Genomic DNA, 23,889 nt, shown 5'->3' on the forward strand with positions numbered 1-23,889 from the left:
AAGAAAAACAACTTTGAAAGATTTAAGAACTCTTATCAATGCAATGATCACCCATGTCTCTAGAGGAGCTATGATGAAACATATTATTCATCTCCGGACAGAGAAAAAGAAATATTTTTGAACATGGCCATGGTATGGATTCATTTTACTTGACTGTATGTACTCTTTAAAAGTCATTTTTTCCCATTTCATCTTTTAAGTTTGGGAGGTTTGTGGGGGCACAGCAGCAAAACTGATGCCAAGAAAAAAGAGGGTCTTTGAATTTTTTTGAATGTATAGGAAGGAATAGAAGGAAGTTTAGATGAAGCACAGACAAGTAGAAGAGTTTTGAAAGCAATGTGTGGAATTTACTTTAAGATATCAAGCAGAATAAAATGGAGATTCATGGTTTCATAGCCAATCTTTTCTCTGTTTATTCTATTGTGTAGTTTTGAAATCCATTATTTTTTAATGTTTAGGTTTCAAATAAAAATTAAATTAAACTAAAAAGTTAAGTCAGTAATGGGGGTGAGAGTGGGTACAAAATATTTTCCATTCCTAGTGGTAACAGACAGTCAAATTCCTGATTTTTAAAGATTCAATTAATTGTATGAACTGAAATACAAAGAAAACATATCCAAATTTTATTTTAACCACACTTTAAGTATGATTTTAATTCAATAAATTCTCTACATTTATCATGTAAAAATGTTTATAATTTGGTCATCTCAAATATACACGGTTGTAAAATTCTGTGGGAAACTTCTTGGTAACAAAGAAAAGAGGAAAAGAAGACTGGATTCAGGAAAGATTTGATTTATTACTTTTGAATTACACTATAATTAATAAATAAGACAGACTCTCATTTGTATTTAAGCTAGACATTTTAATTAGCTAGAATGAGAAAATAAGAACTACTAATTGGTATAATTAGGCAGGAAAGCATTAATTCAGTTAAAAAGGCACAAACATCATTAACCAAATCATACAAAAAAATCTAAACCCAAATCACCATATGACACAGGAATTATAATGTGATATCAAAATCCATTGTTGGAATGACTTTTTCCCAAGGAATTTGAATTAGAATAATCATATGTATCCTGAAAAAATAATATCCAATTCCTGAGGTGATATATTATCATCTAAAATAATCTGTTCCAATACAGTATTTGCCATCTTCCTTAGAAGTTCAGACTTCATTAAATTTCTGAAGAGAGACAAAAATTTGTGTCCTGGGAAAGAAAGAGATGGAGAGGTTATTGGTCAAAATGTAAAATTCACATATCACTTAAAGTGTGTATTTTAAATTAAATTGATTTTAGTATCAGGACATTAACTGTTCAGGTTCTCTGCTCTGATATTAAAAGTAAGTTACTTTTTTTGGGAAGCCAATCTCTAGAACTTTCTGGAAGGCTGTTCTTTCACTGAAGAAATATTGAGTATTCATTATGAAAAAGAAATGGAAAAGCACATAGATGTGAGCACACTGTAACATGTAACTTATGAAGGACTTTGAAGGATAAGAGTGTGCTAGAACCAGCATCCCTTATTTCCTCACAACAGAGGTTAGTTTTCCCTAAAAGGGGAAGGAAAAAACTGCCTGTGACCTGATTAGCCTTTGCCTCTCTTGTCATAGCTGCCTGATCACCTAAAGGGTATACATAGTCCCATCCACTATATCCATAGTCCCCTATTACTTGGTGGATGTCTGAAGATGAGGTGAGTCACCATATCCCACCCTGCTGACACAACATGTTACTATATTAGGATGAAGGGGACTGTATCTGGAGAAGCTAAGTACCACTGTATTACTATTTCATATCCTTGCTATGTTGGGACAAAACAAATTTTCTTTTGCTAACCTTTCAATTATTTGCAAGTTTTAAGTCTCATCATTGAATCTGAATTAACAGTATTGCTGTTAGGCCCACCTCTAACAAAGAGTAAAAAAAATGTTGTTCAGGAAAGAGAATGTGTCAAATGGCAAGAATGAAGGATGTCAGGTAGACAGCCAGAGTGCCCTGTTGGTATCTTTGTGGTGTCAGGAGAAAATGAGGAAGCTTCTAGCCCATTCAGTGGACATGCTCTGTTAACCTTTTGAGAAGACGTGCGCAAGAGTCAAAAACAATGAATAGGAATGTGTGGATTTCTATCAACAGTAAAGGGAACTTACAAATTGATAAGATCACAGATCCATTTGAGTATATAAATATGTCTATGATACTTCCCAAGTGCTAAGGATGACAAGAAGATGAATAAGATACAGATCCTTAATGGCAATAAAGGATCTCACTCTAGTTGAGGAATAAGACAAATGCACAAGACAGTGGTGGAGGAATACTGGGAGTCAGGAGGCCCAGTAAATTTATTACATAAGTTAAGTAATCACCATTCACCCAGTCATACGTTAGGCTATCAGGGGTGGGGAACCTGCAGCCTTGAGGCCACAGGTTCCCTACCCCTGGCACGGCTAAAAGATATTTTAGGTCGGAGATTCTATAAATTACTCACCAAACATGGCATATGCTGTGAATGAAGTTACAAAATTTATGAGTTTAAAGTTGGCCACCCTCTCTAGGAGCCTACAGTTTGTTATAAGGACAAGATCCAAATATAGATGATCATAATGCTAAATACCACATTATTGGCCTTTACTATACCAATAACTAGCTATGTGATTTTGCATATTTGTGTAAAGAGTGGTTTGTAGTTGTATTTATACAGTTATTTTATCTATATTATTATGTAGACTCCAAAGTATTTTACACATTCTATGGTTATTTTAAGTGGAATTTCTCTTTTTATCTCTTCCTGCCGGGGTTTACTGACACAATACAGAAATGCTGATGATTTGTGTAGATTTATTTTATATCCTGGAAGTTTGTTGAAGCTATTGTTTCAATTAATTTTTAGTTGACTCTTGAGGGCTCTTTAATCACATCATCGTATCATCTATAAAAAGTAACAATTTTACCTCTTCTTTACTTCTGCTTATTTGGTGAATTTCTTTTCCTTGTTTTATTGCTAGAGGTGGTATTTCTAGTACCATGTCAAATAGAAATGATGACAATGGATGTCCTTGTTTTTCTTTACTGAGCACCTTAAGGGCATAAACAGACTTGCTCATGTAGACTCAGGGCATATTTAGCAGATGTCCCAAGGCTCCAAGTCACCGCTTCATGCCTTGCTAGCCAGATTGTGATTCTCGTCTATCAGTTAGGTGCTGTGTCATTGTCAAGTATCCTTCTTATGCTATGTCTAAGTAAACCTACTTTTGTTAAACCACTGAGCACCTAGAGTATCTCATTTCATTCCACTATTGGATATATATTAACAACAAACCAACATGAGCCAGGCCCAGCCTATGACATTGAACTTTATTCAAGAGGCAATTGGGAGCCAATGGATAATTATTTTTAGAAGAGTAGAGAGGTGGTTAGATATACATGTAAAAAGTTAGTAAGGTAGCCATATTAATCAAAGAGGGTTAACTGAGGGAGTGCCATTAGTTGGGGGTTACTAGTTTAATTAGAAAGTATACAAAAGGCTATTTCAATATTCTAGGTAGGTGCCAATGAAAGCTATCATTAATATCCAATTATTGTGGAGTTCATTTACCAATTTTAAATATTACAGGACTCCAATATGGATTTAAAATAAATTGCTGACACTCAATTTTGTAGATTACCCATATCAAAATTTAAATCTCTAGCTAGCTTGCTCTTAAGCTCCTTGAGGTCAGAGACCTCCTAATTGTCTTTGTAACCTCACAGAGTACTAACTAGTACATTCCTGTCCCAGAGTAAAGACTCAGAAACTGTTGTGGGTTGACTAATTACCTGAGCCTACCATTTCCTTAGTTATCATCTGATCTCTTCTCCTTTCTTTTCTTTCTCCTTTACCCTACCTTTCAGCCAGTTTTAAATAGTCAGAGATCCCAAAGCATAGATCTGGCAGCTGAGATAACATTATACCTTGCTTTCCTGCCATTCATAGCCCTGAGAATCCTTAGGCTGTGAGGAAAACTGGTGGATGTCATTAAATATATTTGATGGGCACCTATATTTCCTATATAATAAGGGAAAGTTGAAAAGCCATCTTAAGAGATGCCACCCCTGAGCTAACATCATAAGTTGTGGCCCTCATAGCTAATTGAGACACAACTCAACACACAAAGTCAGACACTCATGGTATCCCCCTATCTATAAGAATAAAAGGGAACAAAAATTTATTAAGCACCTATAATATGCCAGGCAGTATGCTAAATGCTTTACAAATATCTCCTTTTATCCTCACAACTACTCTGATGGGTGCAATTTTCTCCCCATTTTATAGTTGAGGAAACTGAGGCAGAAAGAACTTTAGTGATTTGCCTATGGTCACACAGCCAGTAAATGTCTGAGGCTTGATTTGAACTCAGGTTAACTCAGGTCTTCCTGACTCTAGGCCCAGTATTCTAACCACTGAGTCACTCCCCTTTCTTTGTCCAGAACATTTTAAAAATTATCTTTCAACAAATCTCATTAGGAATGCCTAGGTTTTTGACTTTGCTTTCCTGGCATGGCTACTGATTTACTATAAAAACACTCATTTAGAATAGATTTTGCTGTCAAATGGCAAAAAAAAAAAAAACCAAAAAGCTAAACTAAAAAGAGTAGGAAAGTTTGATCAATCCTCTTTCTCATCTAAAGAAAATTTTTGTAGACCCAGTATAGAACAAATTTTAAGTTATAGGATTTCCTTTCCTGAGGCCTTTAAAATAGAACTGATTTGCCTGTCTTTAATAGCTTCTGTCTATAACTAATAGAATATCATAGAATCAGAGTTAGAAGTGATTTTGTATTTCAGATATGCAAGCTCAGGTTCAGAGAAAATAACTGACTTGTCCACGGTCCCACAGCTTAGAAGAGAGAAGAGCCAGGAGTTGAAACCAGATGCTCTGATTCCAAATCTCATTATCTTACCCTTATACCATGTTGATTTTCTGTGCTCTCTACATATATGAACCTTACACTTCGATAATTTTTTTAGTTTTCTTTTTTTATTTAATATTTTTAGTTTACAGTATTGATTTTCACAAGAGTTTGAATTATAAATTTTCTCCCCATTTCTACCCTCCTGCCCACTCCAAGATGGTACATATTCTGACTGCCCCATTCCCCAGTCAGCCCTGCCTTCTGTCACCCCACTCACCCATCCCCTTTTCCCTTACTTTCTTGTAGGGCAAGACAGATTTCTACGCCCCATTGCCTGTATATCTTATTTCCTAGTTGCATGCAAAATTTTTTTTGAACTTCTGCTTTTAAAACTTTGAATTCCAAATTCTCTCCCCTCTTCCCTCCCCACCAACCCTCCTTAAGAAGGCAAGCAATTAAACATAGATGACATATGTATCGTTATGTAAAACCCTTCCACAATGCTCACGTTGAGAAAGACTAACTATATTTTGCTCCTTCCTATCCTATCCCCCTTTATTCAATTTTCTCCCTTGACCCTGTCCCTTTTTGAAAGTGTTTGCATTTGATTACCTCCTCCCCATATCTGCTGTCCCTTCTATCATCCCTCCTTTTTTATCTCCTTCTTCCTTTTTCCTGTGGGGTAAGATACCCAATTGAGTGTGTATGGTATTCTCTCCTCAGGTCAAATCCAATGAGACCAAGATTCACTCATTCCCCCTCACCTGCCCCCTCTTCCATTCCTACAGAATTGCTTTTTCTTGCCATTTTTATGTGAGATAATTTACCCCATTCTATCTCTCCCTTTCTCCCTCTCTCAATATATTCCTCTCTAATCTTTTAATTTGATTTTTTTATATCATCCCTTCATATTCAACTCATCCTGTGCCCTTTGTCTATATATATATATGAATATATATATATATATATACATATATACCTATATATATATATGAATATATATACATATATATATATTCCCTTCAGCTACCCTAATACTGAGGTCTCATGAATTATACACATCATCTTTCCATGTAGGAATGTAAACAAAACAGTTCAACTTTAGTAAGTACCTTGTGATTTCTCTTTCTTGACCTTTTCATGCTTCTCTTGGTTCTTGTGTTTGAAAGTTAAATTTTCTATTCAGCTCTGGTCTTTTCACTGAGAAAGCTTGAAAGTCCTCTATTTTATTGAAAATCCATGTTTTGCCTTGGAACATGATACTTAGTTTTGCTGGGCAGGTGATTCTTGGTTTTAATCCTAGCTCCACCTACCTCTGGAATATCATATTCCAAGCCCTTTGATACCTTAATGTAGAAGCTGATAGATCTTGTGTCATCCTGATTGTGTTTCCATAATACTCAAATTGTTTCTTTCTGGCTGCTTGCAGTATTTTCTCCTTGATCTGGGAGCTCTGGAATTTGGCAACAATGTTCCTAGGAATTTTCTTTTTGGGATCTTTTTCGAGAGGTGATCATTGGATTCTTTCAATTTCTATTTTACCCTCTGGCTCTAGAATATCATGGTAGCTCTCCTTGATAATTTCTTGAAAGATGATATCTAGGCTCTTTTTCTAATCATGACTTTCAGGTAGTCCAATAATTTTTAAATTATCTCTCCTGGATCTATTTTCCAGATCAGTGGTTTTTCCAATGAGATACTTCACATTGTCTTCCATTTTTTCATTCCTTTGGTTTTGTTTAATAATATCATGATTTCTCATCAAGTCACTAGCTTCTGCTTGTTCCAATCTTCAGTGGTCATTTGGACCTCCTTTTCCTTTTGGCTAATTCTGCCTTTCAAGGCATTCTTCTCATTGGCTTCTTGGAGCTCTTTTGCCATTTGGGTTAGTCTATTTTTTAAGGTGTTATTTTCTTCAGTATTTTTTGTGTCTCCTTTAGCAAGTCATTGACTTGTTTTTCATAGTTTTCTCACATCACTCTCATTTCTCTTCCCAATTTTTCCTCTACTTCTCTAACTTGCTTTTCCAGATCCTTTTTGAGCTCTTCCATGGCCTGAGACCAGTTCATGTTTTTCTGGAGGCTCTTTGACTTTGTTGACTTCTTCTGGCTTTATGTTTTGGTCTTCTTTGTCACCAAAGAAAGATTGCAAAGTCTGAGTCTGAATCTGAGTCCATTTTTGCTGCCTGGCCATGCTCCCAGCCAACTACTTGACTCTTGAGTTTTTCATCGGGGTACGACTGCTTGTAGAGTAGAGAATACTTTGTCTTAAGCTTGAGGAGTTGCACTGTTGTTTTCAGAGCTATTTCTACACAGTGAGCTCTGTCACACCAGCACTTCTCCTCCCCCAAGAACCACCAACCTGGACTGAGACTCAGATCTTAAGCAGGCTGTGCACTCCTGCTCTGATCTGCCACTTAATTCCTCCCACCAGGTGGGCCTGGAGCCAGCAGCAACTGCAGCTGTAGTTCTGTAGCTGTACCACCTCCACTGCCCCTGGAGCGGTGACCGAACCTCAAACTCCTTTCACTCTGTCCCCACAGTTTTTTCCCACTAACCTTCTCTGTTGTATTTGGTGTTTGTGGGTTGAGATGTCTGGTAACTGCCACAGCTCACTGATTCAGGGCACTAGGGCCTGTTCCGTCCAGGCGCAGCCTATGCTGGGCTCTGCTCCGTTCCGCTCCCAGCTCCGTGCGATAGACCTTACCCAGCGACCATCCAGGCTGTCCTGGGCTGGAGCCCTGCTTCCCTCTGCTGCTTCATAGGTTCTGCAGTTTTACAGTTCTACAATTTGTTTGGAGTCATTTTTATAGGTGTTTGAAGGGTCCTGGGGGGAGAGCTTTAGGCCAGTCCCTGCTTTCCAGCTGCCATCTTGTCTCCGCCCCATACTTCAATAATTAAAAAGATCTATGATTTCATTCATGTGGGCACTTCCTCTATCTCTACAAATCACCTCCTCACACTGACCCCTGTGATTTAGTAGATTGCCTTCAGTAGTTGTTTTGACAAAAAACACCAACATTTGCTTGTCAACTTATGGGTAGTTTAAGGTCCATACCTGAAACCTTTCCAGCTTGTTAGAACCTAGCTAATCAGAGTTAGAGGACCACTGGCATAATCTTGGATGCTCTGCTATCACTTTCAAGCTATGATAAGAAATCAAAGTGAGACTTAAGTAGAGGAACACATGATAAAATAAACATTGACACTTCAGCTACTTACCTGAATCATTATGCATTTTGTTTAGACCATGAAGCAAAAACAAGAATCTGTTCTGGGAATCAGTGAAATCCTCAATGAAGTAGGGAGGGTCATCAGGCTTGAGCAGTCTTGGGGGCAGAGCCTTCTGGAATTTAGTAACATTCTGCAAAGTTGTTTCAAAACGGATTGCAGCAATATAATTCATAGCAGTTGCCCAACTTTTTCCAAAATCTGTCTCTGGTTTGGGGAAATACAGAGACCTAAAAGAAAAACACTAAAAAGTTAACATTTAGAGTTAAGGACTTAAATATTTATCTTCTCTAATTTTCCAAAAGTGTGATTTATTTTTTCTTCTAATTATACTAAGTACTTATTGTGATTTCTGTGCTCCCTCTTCTTCATCATTGTTAAGAAAGTATTCCTGCCCTTTAGCCACTATTTTTGAGAAATTGCTTCAAATAGGAGCATTCTTGCCAGCGGCCTTCTCCCCAGGAATTCCACGTTACTAAAACATTGGTACACACCTATGATAACCAGGCCAAATATACATTCATGCTATTCTTTGTAACCTTACCCCAGTGTTCATCTTAACAGGTAATGCTTTTTATTAATTTGTTGATTTCTAAGCACACTCCTTATGGTAACTTTCTTGAACCTGCTTAAGGCCCAGATTCCACCCTCAGTCCCAGTTTACTCTTGGCACTTTTCCTTTCTTACTAACGTAGCCCCCCTATGCTCAAGGAATTTGAGGCAATAAATCACAAACTCCCTCATTTTCTAACCTTAAAATTTCCCCATTCTCTCATATTTATTTTCTCATGAAAAGAGGTGTCCTTAAAGGCTTTCTGTATTCTAGATTCCATTTCCTCCTACCTTCTCCAGTAACTTCCTAAGTCCAACATCATCAGTTTTTGCCTAGCCACTGAGTGTCTCCCTATTAATTCAAATATGAGAAGAGTGCTTCTATTATCAAAGGCATCGTAGTATAGAGGACAGAGTGGCAGATGTAGATTCAGAAAGACCTGGGTTGAAATCTGACCTTTGACACATACTGACTGACTGTGTGATTCTGGGTGTCCCAGGCAACTCACTGTAAGTTGCAAAGCAAGCTGCCAAACTGCATTTGTAGAGGAAATTTCCTATACCAAGGAAATTTCAAGTCTGGCCTTTTAAAAAATTCTATTTTAAGAGTAAGTTGATACTCACTGACAGAGTAATCCCAGCCAGGCAGTAAACATTTGATAAGTAATTTGCTCATAGAAGTCTATATTAGTATTCTTCAAAAGTCAACTTTATTCCACAACATTCCTGTGTTTTCTGAACTGAGTCAGCATGATGAAAGAGCACTGAATTTGGAATCACTGGACTGAGTTTGAATCCTGACTTTACCATGTACTACCAGTATGATCTTAGGCAGGTTACAACCTCTCCCAGCCTTAATTTCCTCATCTTTAAAATGCTAAGATTGGACTAGGTGACCTCAAAAATCCCTTCTAGCTCTAGAGCCATTAGGCTAAATTTAATATTCTTTTTGATGATTTATAAATACCTCTTATTCATGACCTCTCTCCTTAAAGTTACAGACAAATTGCTTGTTAAAGACTATGATATAGACTTGGTAACTTGGCCATAACCGATGTGCTTCATTCATTCATTTAGTATCAAATGCATGTGGATATAGACTGAAAAGGAGGAATTGGATCGGCCTATTATGAGGTCTTTTAGAAGCCAGACTGCAAGGGCTTAAGGAAGTCACATGGGGTAGCAGAATTAGGAAAAGACTGGTAATTGTCTTAATATTTCTGGATCTTAATGTACGTATCTTTAAAATGAGGCCAGAAATACTGCATAACACATACACATACAAATAAATATTATATATGCTGAAGTATAGTATACTGAAGCAGAGTGGATAAAGAGCTAGCCCAAAGCCTCAAAGATCTAAGCTTAAATCCCACCTCTTACACATCCTGGCTATATGACCCTAGACAAATCTTTAAGACTGTAATTTGCATAGCAGGTGCTGATCCACATTGGTAGAGGGCATTTTCTCATCAAGGACTCCACTATACAAATGAAATAATAATTCTAGTCCCTATCCCAATCCCATATTATTACAGATATGAAAATTGAAGGTCAGAGAAGTTAAGTGAATTACATGTGACCACATAGCTAGTAATAATAGGAGGCAGTTTTTGAGCCTAGATCTTTTCTGACTTTTAGACAAAATGTAGCATCCAGTTTGTGGATTGGTGCCCAACTGGCTTCAAGGTTGGCATCAATTATCAGCCTCCCACTGTGGTTCCTGGTGGTGACCTGGCCAAGGTACAGCGGGCTGTGTGCATGTTGAGCAACACTACAGCCGTTGCTGAGGCCTGGGCTCGCCTGGACCACAAATTTGATCTGATGTATGCCAAGCGTGCCTTTGTCCATTGGTATGTGGGGGAGGGCATGGAGGAAGGAGAGTTCTCTGAGGCACGGGAGGATATGGCTGCCCTGGAGAAAGATTATGAGGAGGTTGGAGCAGATAGTGCTGATGGGGAAGATGAAGGTGAGGAATATTGATGTGTATGTTATTTTTCTTTATACTAGGTCTTTTTATTTCTGTTCTGTGAAAATGTCCTCTGATCATTAAATGTCACTTCAATGCCACTTCATTCCATATACATCTTGTCCACATCCTGCCATAAAATCTCCTCAAAGGATTTCCTGAAATGTGCTTAGATCTCATTAGGGAGGCTCAGTGGTGTTCTGAGTTTTGATTCAATCAACACAAGGTCATCTGCAAACAAGAGTATGTAAAGGTATAGATAATATCTTTTCTATTTGGATTTGACCCCAGATATTTTGTTTATGTCTTCCCTTATATTGATTATCAGAACATCTATAAAAAAGGTTACTTCTGTTATCACACCTATCAAGGAATCTCACATGATTTTATGATATAAATTAGAAACATTTTGTTGGAGGAAATCCCTCTAGACTAGATTTTGCCTTACTGGGAAAAACTTTTTAAAAGATCAATGCAAAATGCAGTGAGATCGTGTATTCTCTGAAAGTTTTGACCAATTTTATGACTATGTAGATATAAATGACTGTAGAAAATGATCCTCACAAGCTTATCAGTTCTTTTCTCAAGTTTTTGTCAAGATCACTCTCAATAAGTCAATAAATGTGTGTCATAAAAATTTCACAGAATTAGAAAGTAGGTACATGAGTCAATAACTTTTATGTTCTCTCTGTCACCTTTTTTTCTGATGGTAATACTATCCACACTACTTTTCTAATCATTCAGATCTTTCTTCTTTCAGATATATGGAGATTTGACCTCTCCTTGCTTTCAGAATTATATTACCTTCAGCAGAGATTTCTTCTATGTTAACTTGGTCTGATCCACCTGCATTACCACGTTTGTCTCCTTTATTGTTATGGTCACTTCCTCACATAGATGCCAGAGTCTAAATGTGGTGTTTCCACTTATTATTAGTGATGTTATTTTGTTATATAAATGCTAACAGCTCTGTTCCCCAAATGGTGATGCATTAATAAATTTATGGAAGGAGCTCCAGAATAATAAAATAAGATAAGATTGAAATTTTGCTTAGGCATTAGATGTAAAGCATGGCCCTCAGTAAAAATGGATGAATTCTTACCTATCATCAAAACTGGTTCTGCCCTCTTCAATGGAGGCTACGTGTGCATCCCATAAGTATTTCAATAAGTCATCCCAGCTTTTAGAAGGTTCCATTGCTTGCTAAGCCATGGAGGAAAAACTGTTTTAATAGTTAGGCAAAAAATGAAGAAGCACGAAAGATCATGGGAGCATAGGATTTAAAATGAGAGGAGAACAAAGTATCTAGAGTGAATATATCTGAAAGAAATTAACTAGGAACATTTTACAAAGTCCAAATTTCTACATTTTCATATTACTAGAGGCAGCTAGATGGCACTGTGGACAGAACTACGGGCATGGAATTGGGGGAAAAAAACCAGAGTTCAAATGTGGCACTTGCTAGTTGTGTGACCTTGGGGAAGTCACTTAACTTCTGTTTGCCACGGTTTGCTCAACCGTAAAATGGATATTATAATAGCACCTACTTTATAGGGCATTTGTGAGAATTAAATGAAGTATTTACTTATTTATTTTTAAATGAGGTATTTATAAAGCACTTAGCACAGTGCCTGGCATATAGTAATGCCATGGAGCTTGATTCACTCTCATTTCCTTACCTTCCTTTCTCCTCAAATTGTGCAGGACTAAATCATAATTTTTCAAAAAATTACTAAGTTTTGAACTTTCTTTTAAACATTCATGAGGATTGAAATAGAAAGGAACAAATAGTATCATTTTAATCACATCAAAATCCAAAGAAGTGGGCTAGGTATCTAGAAGTATAATCTTATTATTTCATTATCAAATAAAAGCCATTGACACTCTCCTTGTGGATATTTCATGACTGATTTGGATTGCCATGTTAATTTAACCAGCCACTATAGGATCTTTGATGAAAATAACTGGAACAAGCAGCTCCATTATTCTAGGGAAGATTCCCTGATCCTACATCTCAATAATTGGCCCCTAAGTTTACCAGATTATTGAGTTAACCAGAACATCTCATTACTCAGCCATACTTGTAAACTAAAGTATGCATTTATTGTGATTGGGGGGTGAGGATGATGATAGTTGTCTGGTTCCTCAGAGGTAGAAGAAAAAGATGCTTCATAGATTTACTGGAAACTGAAGAAAGCTGTTGAATTGTTTAAGAGCCCAAGAAAAGCATGTGCCAATACAGTATTACTGAGAAAAAAAGAGGTACTGTATTCCTTTATAAAGGTGCCATTCTCTTCTCTGCAGAATTTGAAGGGAGCAAGTAAAATATCCCCAGTGTAAGAAAGAGGTAGGAAACCTTACCCCAAGAGTAGCATAAATGTTTTTAAACCTGAAAAAATGTACTCCATTTTGTCATAGTCTCTGGGAAGGTTGAACGACAAGTAGTAACACTATAACAGAAATACATCTGGTCCTTTGGTGGTGGCAAAAGTTGCACTTGGTCTGATGAGATCCCTAATACTCCAGCCTCAATTGCACCAAAGAAGGGTAGTACAGATAGATAGTAATTCATGCCTGTGGAAATAATGCTTGTTGTTATTAGAACAAATATACATTGCTATTGATACAAGATCAAAGAGTTAATCATATAGTGAAGATGATTATAGATAACTTAAGCAAACACAACTGTGCAGTAGTGAAGCTGTATGAAAGTTTATTGGATTATTACTACTAATAAAACTTAGTGCTAATGATAAAATATTCCAAACCAAGAAAATGACCATAGCCAAATTTTAATTTCTGAAACAAAGGGATGAGGCTATAAAATTAAAATCTATAGAATTCCAGTACAATATATCTAGTTGTATTTCTGTCCACTTGGATCTGTATTGCCACCAAAAAGACTTACAGAAAAAATATGTATTATGTTCCCCTCTTCAAAAATTTCTCTGTCTTACAGACATCCCACTGCATTACTAATCTGAAAAGGATTCAATCTTAGAATCATTTCTGACTAATTTCACTTAGTCTCCCCTCAATTTGATCCTTTACCAAGTCCTACCAATTCTTTCCCTATAGTACTTATTGGATTCAACTTTTCTTCTTCATTCCTATAGTCACTAGGCTATTCCAAGCCTTAACCATTTTATGCCTAGATTGAACACCACCATGACTAGCATCTGAAAAACTGGAACCTGAGGCAACATTGCAAAGGCTTAGTGTTGCCCTGACTGAGACTTTCAGACACAAGACTGAATGCCCAAATAGACCAGGGTCTCAAAACCCAGGCCTGATACAGAACTAAATATGTTCCATGTATGTATATATGTTCCAAGTGTGAGATATCTTTTGGGTATATCTCATCCCCATTTGTCTTAGGGATATAAATAAAACACTGAACTGATGTGATATATGAGTTCAGTCTGGTCTCTGGGGAAACAGACCTCTGGATCAAATTTGTACTTTTGACTACAATATCATCCTACATCATCATCAAAGGTCTCCATAACATAGAGACCCCAAAGTCTTCTTTCTCAGTTTTAAGGCTAGCAAACTTGTATCTCCTGCTCCCCTAAACCCAGTGATTTAAAGTTTCTTCCTCTTAAGGTAAACATCCTTTTCCCCTGTTACTTCAACACTCTCATACCTATCCAGCTCAATCTAATAGCTCCCGTGCCTTAATTTTTTCTGCCACCCCTCTCTTTTGTACCCTTTGGAATCCTTGCTTTAAGAAACAGACTCTTAATCCTCAATTTCTTTTCACACTCTTTCTACCTTGTGCTCACAGAAATCTGAGTCTCCTAGAAAGACACCCTCTCCACTGCTGGTTGCCCTTTCTTTTCCCTCAACAGATTAGGCCAGGAAGAAAAGTGGCTCTACTCCTTGTTCCCCAACAGTCCTTATAGATCACTCCTCAGACATCCTATCTATGCAACTTCTCTTCATTTGAAGTTCAATCCCTTCATCTAGATAATTCAATCCTATTTGCTGTGAACTATGGCCTTCCTTTCTTAAGGAATTCAGCTCCCGGTACAGAGTCTCTCTCTAATATAACCTCTGACTGAAGACTCGAGTACATATACACACACACTATCCCCTCTGTCATCTTTGATTCCCAAATCATTATCCTTTTCAATTCTCATGACATATAGCTTTACTCTAACTACAGCATCTCACAAAAAACATCCTATTTTAGATTTCATCACTCGTAACTGAACCACTTCCAAGATTATGAACTCTACAATTTTCTTTTTTAAGTTAAAATTTTTTTTAATTTACATAGCTCTATTTTTCTCTTTCCCATCACCCAGCACATTGAGAACAAAAGAAAAAAGTAAAACAAATTCTTTGTAACAAATATGCATAGTCAAGGAAAACAAACTTCTTCACTGTTCACCTGCCCTTCCATATCTTTCTCCATCTCACTCTTCTTAACTATTTTCACCTCATCTCACTTTTCTCACTTAACAGTCTTTAATCATTCACTAACCATTTCAATCATACATTGTTCTCTACCGTTCAATCCCTTGCCCCGTTGCCATACTGCTAGGGTTCCCATCTACCAATCTGAGTTATACCAAAATTTGCTTTTTTCTATATACTCCTAAGCTATTGAATTGAACAAAGTCACATCACTATGCTTACTGGGCCTATGAAAACTGAACTTTATCCAATCCCAACTATGAAATCACTGTTACCAAGCAAAATCATATTTCACAGTAAATATTGAAGCTGTTCACCATAAGCTACCTCTTTTCCCTTCTTCCTCAAATCACTCAGATACCTTTGGCCACTATCTCCTCCTTCACCTATCTATCTCATACGAAGAGGTGGCCTTACTCCTTACCAAGACTAATCCCTTTACCTGCACAAGCAATCCCATTCCATCACATTTCCTCCAACAGATTATTCCCTCTCTCATCCCCACTCTATCACTTATTTTCAAGTTCTCCTTATTTTCTGATTCCTTCCCTACTACCTGAAACATGCCCATGTCACTCCCATTCTCAAAAAGCTCTCACTTGATCCTTCTATCCTTTGTTATTTTTTGGGGGGGGTTGTTTCTGGTTTTGGTTTTTTGGGGTTTTTTGGTTCCATCATTGATAACTATTGTCCTATATATCCTCTGCCTCCTATGCTGACAATTCTCAAATCTATCATCTTGGCCTGACCTCCAACCTCATATCTCCCTGTGCCTTTCAGTGTAGGGATCATCATTGAATCTACCCTTACCCTCCCCCCCCCCCCAGCCAAATCTAATCTGTTTCTAAAGTCTACCTGCTTCATCTTTGGAACCTCTCTCAAATATGCCTCCTTCTGTCCTCTGACATTGCCCACACTCTGGTACAGGTACAGCTCATCAGCTCACTTGGACTATTAAATAAGCCTGCTGGTTGATTGAGGCAGATGCCTGCCCTAAGTGTCTCTCTACTACAATCCACCCTCCATTCAGCCACCAAAATTTTCTTTCTAAAGCAGAAGTCCAACCATGCCATCCCCCTACTCAGTACATTCCAGTGACTGCTTATCATGTTCAGAATCTAATACAAAATTCTCTGTTTGGCAATCAAAGCCCTTCATAACCTAACCCCCTCCTACCTTTCTAGTCTTTTTACACCTTGCTCCCCAACATGTACTCTTTGATTCAGTGACACTGGCTTCCTTGTTCTCTCAGCTCTGGGTGTTTTCTCTGGCTCTCCTCCATGCCTGGAATATTCTCTTTCCTCATCTCCACTGACTGACTTCCCTATCTTCTTTTAAGTCCCAACTAAAATTTCATCTTCTACAAGAATCCTTTTCCAAACTTTATTAATTCTAGTGGTTTCCTTCCTTTATTCTTTTCTTATTTAGCCTATGTTTTTAGCTTTGTTTGCATATGTGTTACACATTGTTTCCCCATTAGACTGTAAGCTCCTTGAAAGAAGGAACTATTTTTGCCTCTTTTTGTATCCCCAGTGCATACTACCTAGTATGCAGTAGGTGCTTAATAAATTTTTATTGACTATTTCTCCCTAATAAATTATGTTTTAATCTGTAAAGCAACTGGTCCAAACCTTCTCTTCCTTGGTCAAGCCCCTAGTAGCTCCCATTCTACATGTTGGGAAAATTAAGGCTTTATTCCTCAAGGTTCCTCATCTCCTCTACAAATAAGGGATAAGGACCAGACCTGTAATTTCAATGAAATAAGGAACTCCCTGCAGTTGCCTAGAACACTGAGAGGTTAAGTGACTTGCTTAGGTTCACATAACAAGTACGTGTAGGTCTTCCAGAATTCTAGGCTGGCTTTCTATTCATTATGCCATGCTCTCTCATCTCTGCTAGAACAGACCTCAGAACTCCACTTTATCTTTACTTATCCTCTAGTCTTTAACACTTGTCTCTAAGGAAAACAGACTTTTTTTTTCTTTACAAGGTGAACCCCTCTCCCTGTGCCCTGGATCTCATCACCTCCTATGTCCCACAATATTGAATCTTATGTTCCTTATCCTATCCCTACCCTCAACCTTGAACCTCTCTTTACTAGGTCCTTCCCTGCTGCCTACAAACAAGTTCACCTCCTCTATTATTCATTTGATGTTTTTCATGCCCTCAAGCTATGAGTCTATGTTTCTCTTCCTCTTTATTATTAAATTCCTCCAAATAATATACATCCTATAGTCATTGCCTTCACTTCTTCCTTACCACTCTTTGACTCCTTATAATCAGGGTTCTGACTCCTGAAATCTATTGGAACTACTTTCATAGTGATTACCAATAATTCCATAATTTCTAAAACCATATGCCTCTTTTCACTCCTTATTCTCCTTGATATTTGTATAGATTTTTGTCACTATACTCTTGGAATGTACCTGTTCCTCTCCCTCTTCCTTTCTGCCTTTCAGAATCCTTGTTTCTTCAAGGTGCCATTTTTTCTTAAAGAAAGTGTGCTGGTAATCAAAATGGGCTCCTTAGCACTTAGTTCAACAAGTGTCCTTGAAGAGTTTGGCCTTTGTTTCCTTTGATTAATTCAGTGTCTTTGATTGAGTCTTACTAGGTGCTAAGCCCCAGGCCCAAACCCCTATTAGGTGTAAAACCTTAGTGGGTGTGGATTGGCGATTGGCAACTAAGGTAGGGCCCAAAGTGGGGCTAATTCCAGGGAGGGCCTAGTTTACATGTCTGGGAGAGCAGAGACTTTTAGACCACGTGGGTTTAAGTCCGCCTCTTTGTGACGATTCTAGGTCACGTGGGCGAGTCGCATGTGTGACTCACCCCTGACGCTAAAAAAGATATAAAAACCAGGGGTTGGCTGTCTGTTCTTGGGAGCTCTCTTACTCACAGCAGTGGTGGTACGTGTGACTCTGGGCCAGCCCTTGTTCTGAGCTCCCGGGCCGAACCTAGATGTTGATAACTATGAATCTGTATTGGGTCTGTCTGTTGATGTTTGTAATTTGTTTGTATTTTGTTCTGAAGTTCAGGATGCTGGATTTTTCCCCTGAACTAAGTGAATGTTGTCTGTATGCTGGATTAAAGTAAACTTGTCAACCCCTTTAACCTTGCTTTCCTTATAAAAGCAGATCAAAAGAACTTGTGCTTTCCCAGCATGCCATCAGCTTTCTGGGTGCAGGCTGTGGGTGGATCTTACACCCCCACAGAAGCTGCTAGCTGGATTGTGGAAACAGAAAGGTACATCTCAAAGGTGTAGGAGCCATCTCCTCCCTCCTTTCCCCTGGTTGCAAACATTTTCTCCTTTGTCAAAATTCCCTAGGACACTTGTCTTACTTTCTCTTTCCCCCTCATCACTGCTTACCTTGTATTATATTTATCTGTGTACCAGTTACATCCCATGTCCCCATCCCTAGACCATAGAATGTAAGATTCTTCAGGTCAGGGACTGTTACAATGTGTCTCCTAAATATCTTAAATATTGCTTCTTTTTCAAGAGCTACAGCAGTGCCTTGTACAGAGTAGATGTTTAATGTGAGATGATGTATGTAAAGTTCTTTGCTAACCTTAAAGAACTATATGTGTATATCCCATTTTTGTTGTTAATAAATATTTGTTGAATAGTTTTTAATTGAACAGCCAAAGTGCTCTTCTTCAGGTTACATACCTCTCCTCTCCACTTCATTTACAATCCGGTGGAGCATGGAAGTATGCCATACCTCCCTAAGAAGTTTTTGGGCCAATTGTTAGGGAATTTCAGTTGTATTCATTGTCACTGTCATAGCTGAGAATGTGGCATTATGGCCACAAGATGGTGCTGCGACACAGTCTTATGTGCCCAGAAAAGAATATTTTTCTTAAATGGTAATTTAGCCACTAAGACTCTGGAGAGAATTGATTTTTTCTTTTTAAAAAGGCACTAGTTTACTCTTTGAATATTCAAATGTACTTACAGGCCCACCAGCTGTCCACAGAAATGCATGTATGGTTTCCATTTTCCCTGCCACACTTAGTCTCATCAGTAGGATCAGCTAATCTGCCTGGAAGGGAATAAATTATACCTAGGTTACAAGTTTGTGTGACTTGGAAGATAGATGGTGATATTAAATGATACCTAGGTTATGAGTTTGGGTGACTTGGAAGTTAGATGGTGATGTTAAATGATACCTAGGTTATAAGCTTGGGTGACTTGGAAGTTAGATGGTGATGTTAAATGATACCTAGATTATGAGCTTGGGTGACTCAGAATATAGATGGTGATAAGCTTTTGAGCACTTTGGGTACTTTTAGGGATATTAGAAAAGGGAATAGTTTAGGGGGAAAGATAATGATTTTAGTACATAGGTTGTGTTTAAGACATCTAAGTGACAACCAATTTGAGATGTCTAACAGGCAGTTGGAGATGTGAACCTGGACAAATAACTCTGGCAGTCATCTGTACAGAGATGATCATTAAAATTATGTAAATCAGTAAGGTCACCAAGTGAAACAGGTTAGAGGGAAGAGAGAAGAAGGGCCCAGGATAGAGCCTTGGAGAGTCCCCACAATTAGTGGGTATGACATGGATGAAAATCCAGCAAAGGAAAGAGAAAAGAAATGGTCAGAAAGAAGGAACTACCAAAAGTTAAGTGAAGGAGATGAAAAGAAGTGGAGACATCTAATGGAGGTGGCCTTGTCAAACAGTTTAGCCACAAAAAAGAGGAGAGGTATGGGATATTAGCTAGTGGGGATGCCTGGATCCAGTGAGGGTTTTTTGAGAATAGAGGAGAAATGGACATGTTTGTAGTGAGTAAGAAAGTAGCCAGTAGAGAGGTTGCAGTTAAGGATTATGAGGGGATGAAATGGGTAGATAACAGCAAGGACTGGAACTAGGTTAGTTGGCCATATTGGTGGAGAGAAATGGAAATGACACTTATGAATAATTTAGAGAAGCCTGGGTAAGCTTATTGGAATGGATGTAGAGTGAAGTAAGTAGAACTAGAAAAAACAATAAAGATAATAACTATAATACTGTAAATAGAAAGAAAAAATACCAGACTGAACCCTGTGTTGCCATGACACTCAAGTATTGCCCCCAGAAAAGAGATGAGAAAATACAACTCTTATTTCACTGGAGAGGTTGGAGGCTATAACCTGAAATTTGTCCTCTCATGGAGGTGCACAAGAAGGCACTAGCTCTTCCAGAGAATCTACCTTTGGGGTCATGATTCAGGATGAGCAGCTAAGTAAGAAGGGTATACTGCAGAATCCCAGTTACTTACTTCTCCCATCTCAAGGAAAGTTCGGACATTTGGGGAAATCAAAGCATTCAGGGAAAGATAAATTCTAAAGAGGCATTCCCAGGGAGTCAAGGCTCTGTCCTCTTCTTTACCCTGTTTGCTCCCCCCAGTCCCTTCTCCCCATCTTCTCCCAGGGAATTCATCAGTTACATAAAAATAGGTACAAGAGAATTGAAGTGACTTTGTCCAAGGTCAACTAAGTAATAAATGGCAGAGGCAGGCTTTGAAATCCAGTTCTATGACTACAGTTCAAATATTAAAATATCTTTGGAGGTACTCCAATTTACATTCATAAAGTTCAGGGCTCTTTTCATTGAACTCCCTATTGATCCTTTAAGGACAGCTAGGTAGTGCAGTGGATAGAGTGCTAGCCCCCTGGGTCAAGAAGACTCATCTTCCTGAATTCAAATCTGGCCTCAGACACTTACTAGCTGTGTGATCCTAGGCAAGTCACTTAATCCTGTTTAACCTCAGTTCCTCATCTGTAAAAGTGAGCTGGAGAAAGAAATGGCAAACCACTCCAGTGTCTTTGCCAAGAAAACCACAAAGAGGGTCAGAAAGAGTTAGGACTGAACAACAAATTGATACTTTAAACTTTCCTTCCTTGGAGCAAATCTCCTACCCTTGCACAACAACCTTTCCTGGGGCAAAATAGGGATTATAGTGATAGACAGGAATTTGTAAAACAGTAAACCTTAAAGTGTTCTTGAGGTCTGAACTAGTATTTTTATATTTTTTTAAATACTGGCATAGCACATATGCAATAACTGTAATGATCGGCTAATGGATTTCTTTTTCATGTAGTTGACGTGCTCAGTAATTGTCATTGTCATTTCTGTCCTTGCTCTTGTTTGTCCTTCATTCTTGAAAGGACCATTACATCAGGAAGACAATGCCATGACTTACAAGTGAATTGGATTTGAATGAGGGAGAGCTGTACAAAGTCAACAGCCTTACTTTCTCCTCCAGAGCCATCTGGGTCCAGTGGCAACATATAGATCAGAACTACTGGAGTTGGCTCCCTGCACTCAATAATGGTAACTGATTAAATGAAAAGGGGGGGAGGTTAATTGTTAAAGACTGAATACTTATAGAGAATTGCCAATGTTGCAGTAATTAAACTTGTCTACCATTTGGGTCACTAATTTATCAATAACATATTGCTGTCTGCAGTCTAAAACATAACTAGGTAAAGATTGTAAAAGGTCTCTTCTAATCAATGAGCGAATATTCCCAAATAGTCAAAAGAATTACCTAGAAAAGAGAATCCTTTTTTATTTTGACAAGATAAATGGAAGTCAAAAGCAAATCTGATTTGCCTAACATATGTTGGGTGGGGAAGGATGTTTCATAAGTTAAGTTCTTTTAATTTAATAGGGTCATAATGACTATTCTCTTTGATGTCTACGTTTGATAGATAGGATATTGATTTATCAATAGTGCAAGCCAAATTATAGACTAATTTAGTTATTCTCACCCATTGAGAGGTGGATAGCCACATTTCCTGCAAATTTAGGAATATGAGTTACATCAAAAATTACACCCAGGTATTCTGTAGTATTGTTCATGTTAAATTCCTTTCATGATGCCCTACAATTGCATGTTAATATGGTATGTATGAACTGCAAGGTGGGGGGAGAAAGAAAAAGGAAGCTGTAGAGCGAAGATGTGGATTTTCAGGTTATTAGAGCTGATCTAGATCTTAGAGATCATCCAGTCCAATCACTTCATTTTATAGAGGAGGAAATTGAGTTTCAGAAAGCTTTTATGACTTACTCAAGATAATCCAGGAAATAGGTAGGGGTGATGGAATTTAAAAAAAAATCCTCTAAAACCAAATCCATTCCATAACACTACAGGATTGAGTTAGACTCCTTTGCCTAATATTTAAGAGCCACCATGAGAGCCAGACCACCACTAACAACAAGAAGAGTCTCCACAATTTCCTCCTTAACTTCTACAAATTGAACTCTCATTGCCATCCTTACACAAATCTGATGCCCTAACAAAGTGATATGCTGTTTCCTGAAAATGCCATCGCCACTCCTGTTCTTGATTCCTGCCTGGGATCATTTCCACTATTTCTTTTCACTTATCCAAGGCCTCTCCTCCTTCAAGGCCTACCTCCTTCACATTTTCCATGGCATCTACTTTGAATCCCCCAGTTTTGCGTTGCCATTCTCTTTTCTGCAATCCAGAAGCCCTCTTTTTGTATTTTTGTATTTTTATTTTGTTGTTGTTGTTCAGTCATTTCAGTTATGTCTGACTCTTCATGACCCCATTTGGAGTTTTCTTGGCAAAGATGCTGGAGTGGTTTGCTATTTCCTTCTCCAGCTCTTTTTACAGATGAGGAACTGAGACAAACAGGGTTAAGAGATTTGCCCAAAATCATGCAGCTAGTAAATGTCTGAAGTTGGATTTGAACTTGTGAACATGAGTCTTCCCTATTCCACGCCCAGTGCTCTATCCACTGAGCCACCCAACTGCCTTTTATTTTATTATATTTATTTAATTTTACATTATATGACCATTTCTTGTCTCCCCAGTAGGAGTGAAATACTCTGGCAGGTAGAGTGCTGTAGCTAGGAGTGCAAGGGATGTGGAATCACAGGACCTGGTTTTAAGTACTTACCCATTTGACACTGGGCTAGTCACTTGCCCATTTTGAACCTGAGTTTCTTCATCTGTAAAAGGGTAATAATAAAACTTGTACTTCCTGCTTCCGAGTGGTGGTGAAGATCAAATGAAGTATTGTAGGTGAAGCACTTTGTAAACCACATAAACCATAAATGAAAGTTAGCATTAGAGTTTCTATATAATAAACCTATAGCTGGAATGTCATCAGGAAGTCATCCTGCATATCCCTCTCACTTCATAGACAAAGATATGAATGACCTGCGGCTTTACATTTAGATTAGAAGGTACTACAGAGGTCATCTTTTCCAAGCCCTTCATTTTACAGATGATGAAACTGAGGGCCAGAGAGGTCACATGACAAAAATCACATAGGTAATATGTGGCTGAGCCAGTATTTAAACCAGTTGTATTGACCCCAAATCCAGAACTTTTTGTATGCTCAGCAACTCCCACAGTGTCTCACATATGGTAAGCACTCAGTCTTCATCAGTCATCAGTGTTGATGATGGTGAATCAATTTCATAACACATCAAGTATCCATCCCCTTGCAAATTCATGGTTACGTTAGAAATATCCTTCTACTAAAGAATCTTATTCTTACCTGTTTCATATTGCCATCCATGCTGCAGAGGCAGTCCCCATAAAATGTTTGCTTCATTATTTGGTGCAAATCTTTCAAAATATTCAGCTGTAAATGTAACTAAGATTTTGTACATCCCCATTCTTTCAGGATATAGCCATGGATTAATGGTGTACACCCCATTCTCTACTCTGTAATCACTGAACTGGCCAGGACACTCCTTCCAAAGTGGAGGATAGAGATCTGTGAGACTTGAAGTTTCTACTAAAAAAGCAGAAACATGGCCAGCTAAGGCACAAAGTAGGGAAGATAGCAAAAACAT

General features: G+C 38.0%; 1 protein-coding gene across 1 annotated transcript; it reads right to left on the bottom strand.

Annotated features, from left to right (window-relative positions):
* Positions 1–1,071: 1,071 nt before the first annotated feature.
* On the bottom strand, positions 1,072–23,889 carry LOC118858123 (protein LEG1 homolog). The gene is made up of 6 exons (XM_036768575.1): positions 23,589–23,889; positions 19,025–19,111; positions 13,039–13,223; positions 11,752–11,852; positions 8,120–8,358; positions 1,072–1,214 (listed from the first exon to the last, which is right to left on the bottom strand). The coding sequence occupies exons 1-6, from the start codon at positions 23,887–23,889 to the stop codon at positions 1,072–1,074; spliced, it is 1,056 nt and encodes a 351-aa protein (XP_036624470.1).

The sequence above is a fragment of the Trichosurus vulpecula genome, chromosome 7, assembly GCF_011100635.1.
Source record: "Trichosurus vulpecula isolate mTriVul1 chromosome 7, mTriVul1.pri, whole genome shotgun sequence".
Taxonomy (NCBI): domain Eukaryota; kingdom Metazoa; phylum Chordata; class Mammalia; order Diprotodontia; family Phalangeridae; genus Trichosurus; species Trichosurus vulpecula.

Bases quoted from the DNA above. Each gene is read 5' to 3' on its own strand.
- LOC118858123 (XM_036768575.1), bottom strand. From the start codon at position 23,889: ATGTTTTTGCTATCTTCCCTACTTTGTGCCTTAGCTGGCCATGTTTCT. The intron at 13,224-19,024 runs GTAAGTACATTT...TTATTTCCACAG, and splicing joins TGTGGACAGCTGGTGGGCCT to GCATGAATTACTATCTATCT. The intron at 1,215-8,119 runs GTAAGTAGCTGA...TTTCTTTCCCAG, and splicing joins CAAAATGCATAATGATTCAG to GACACAAATTTTTGTCTCTC.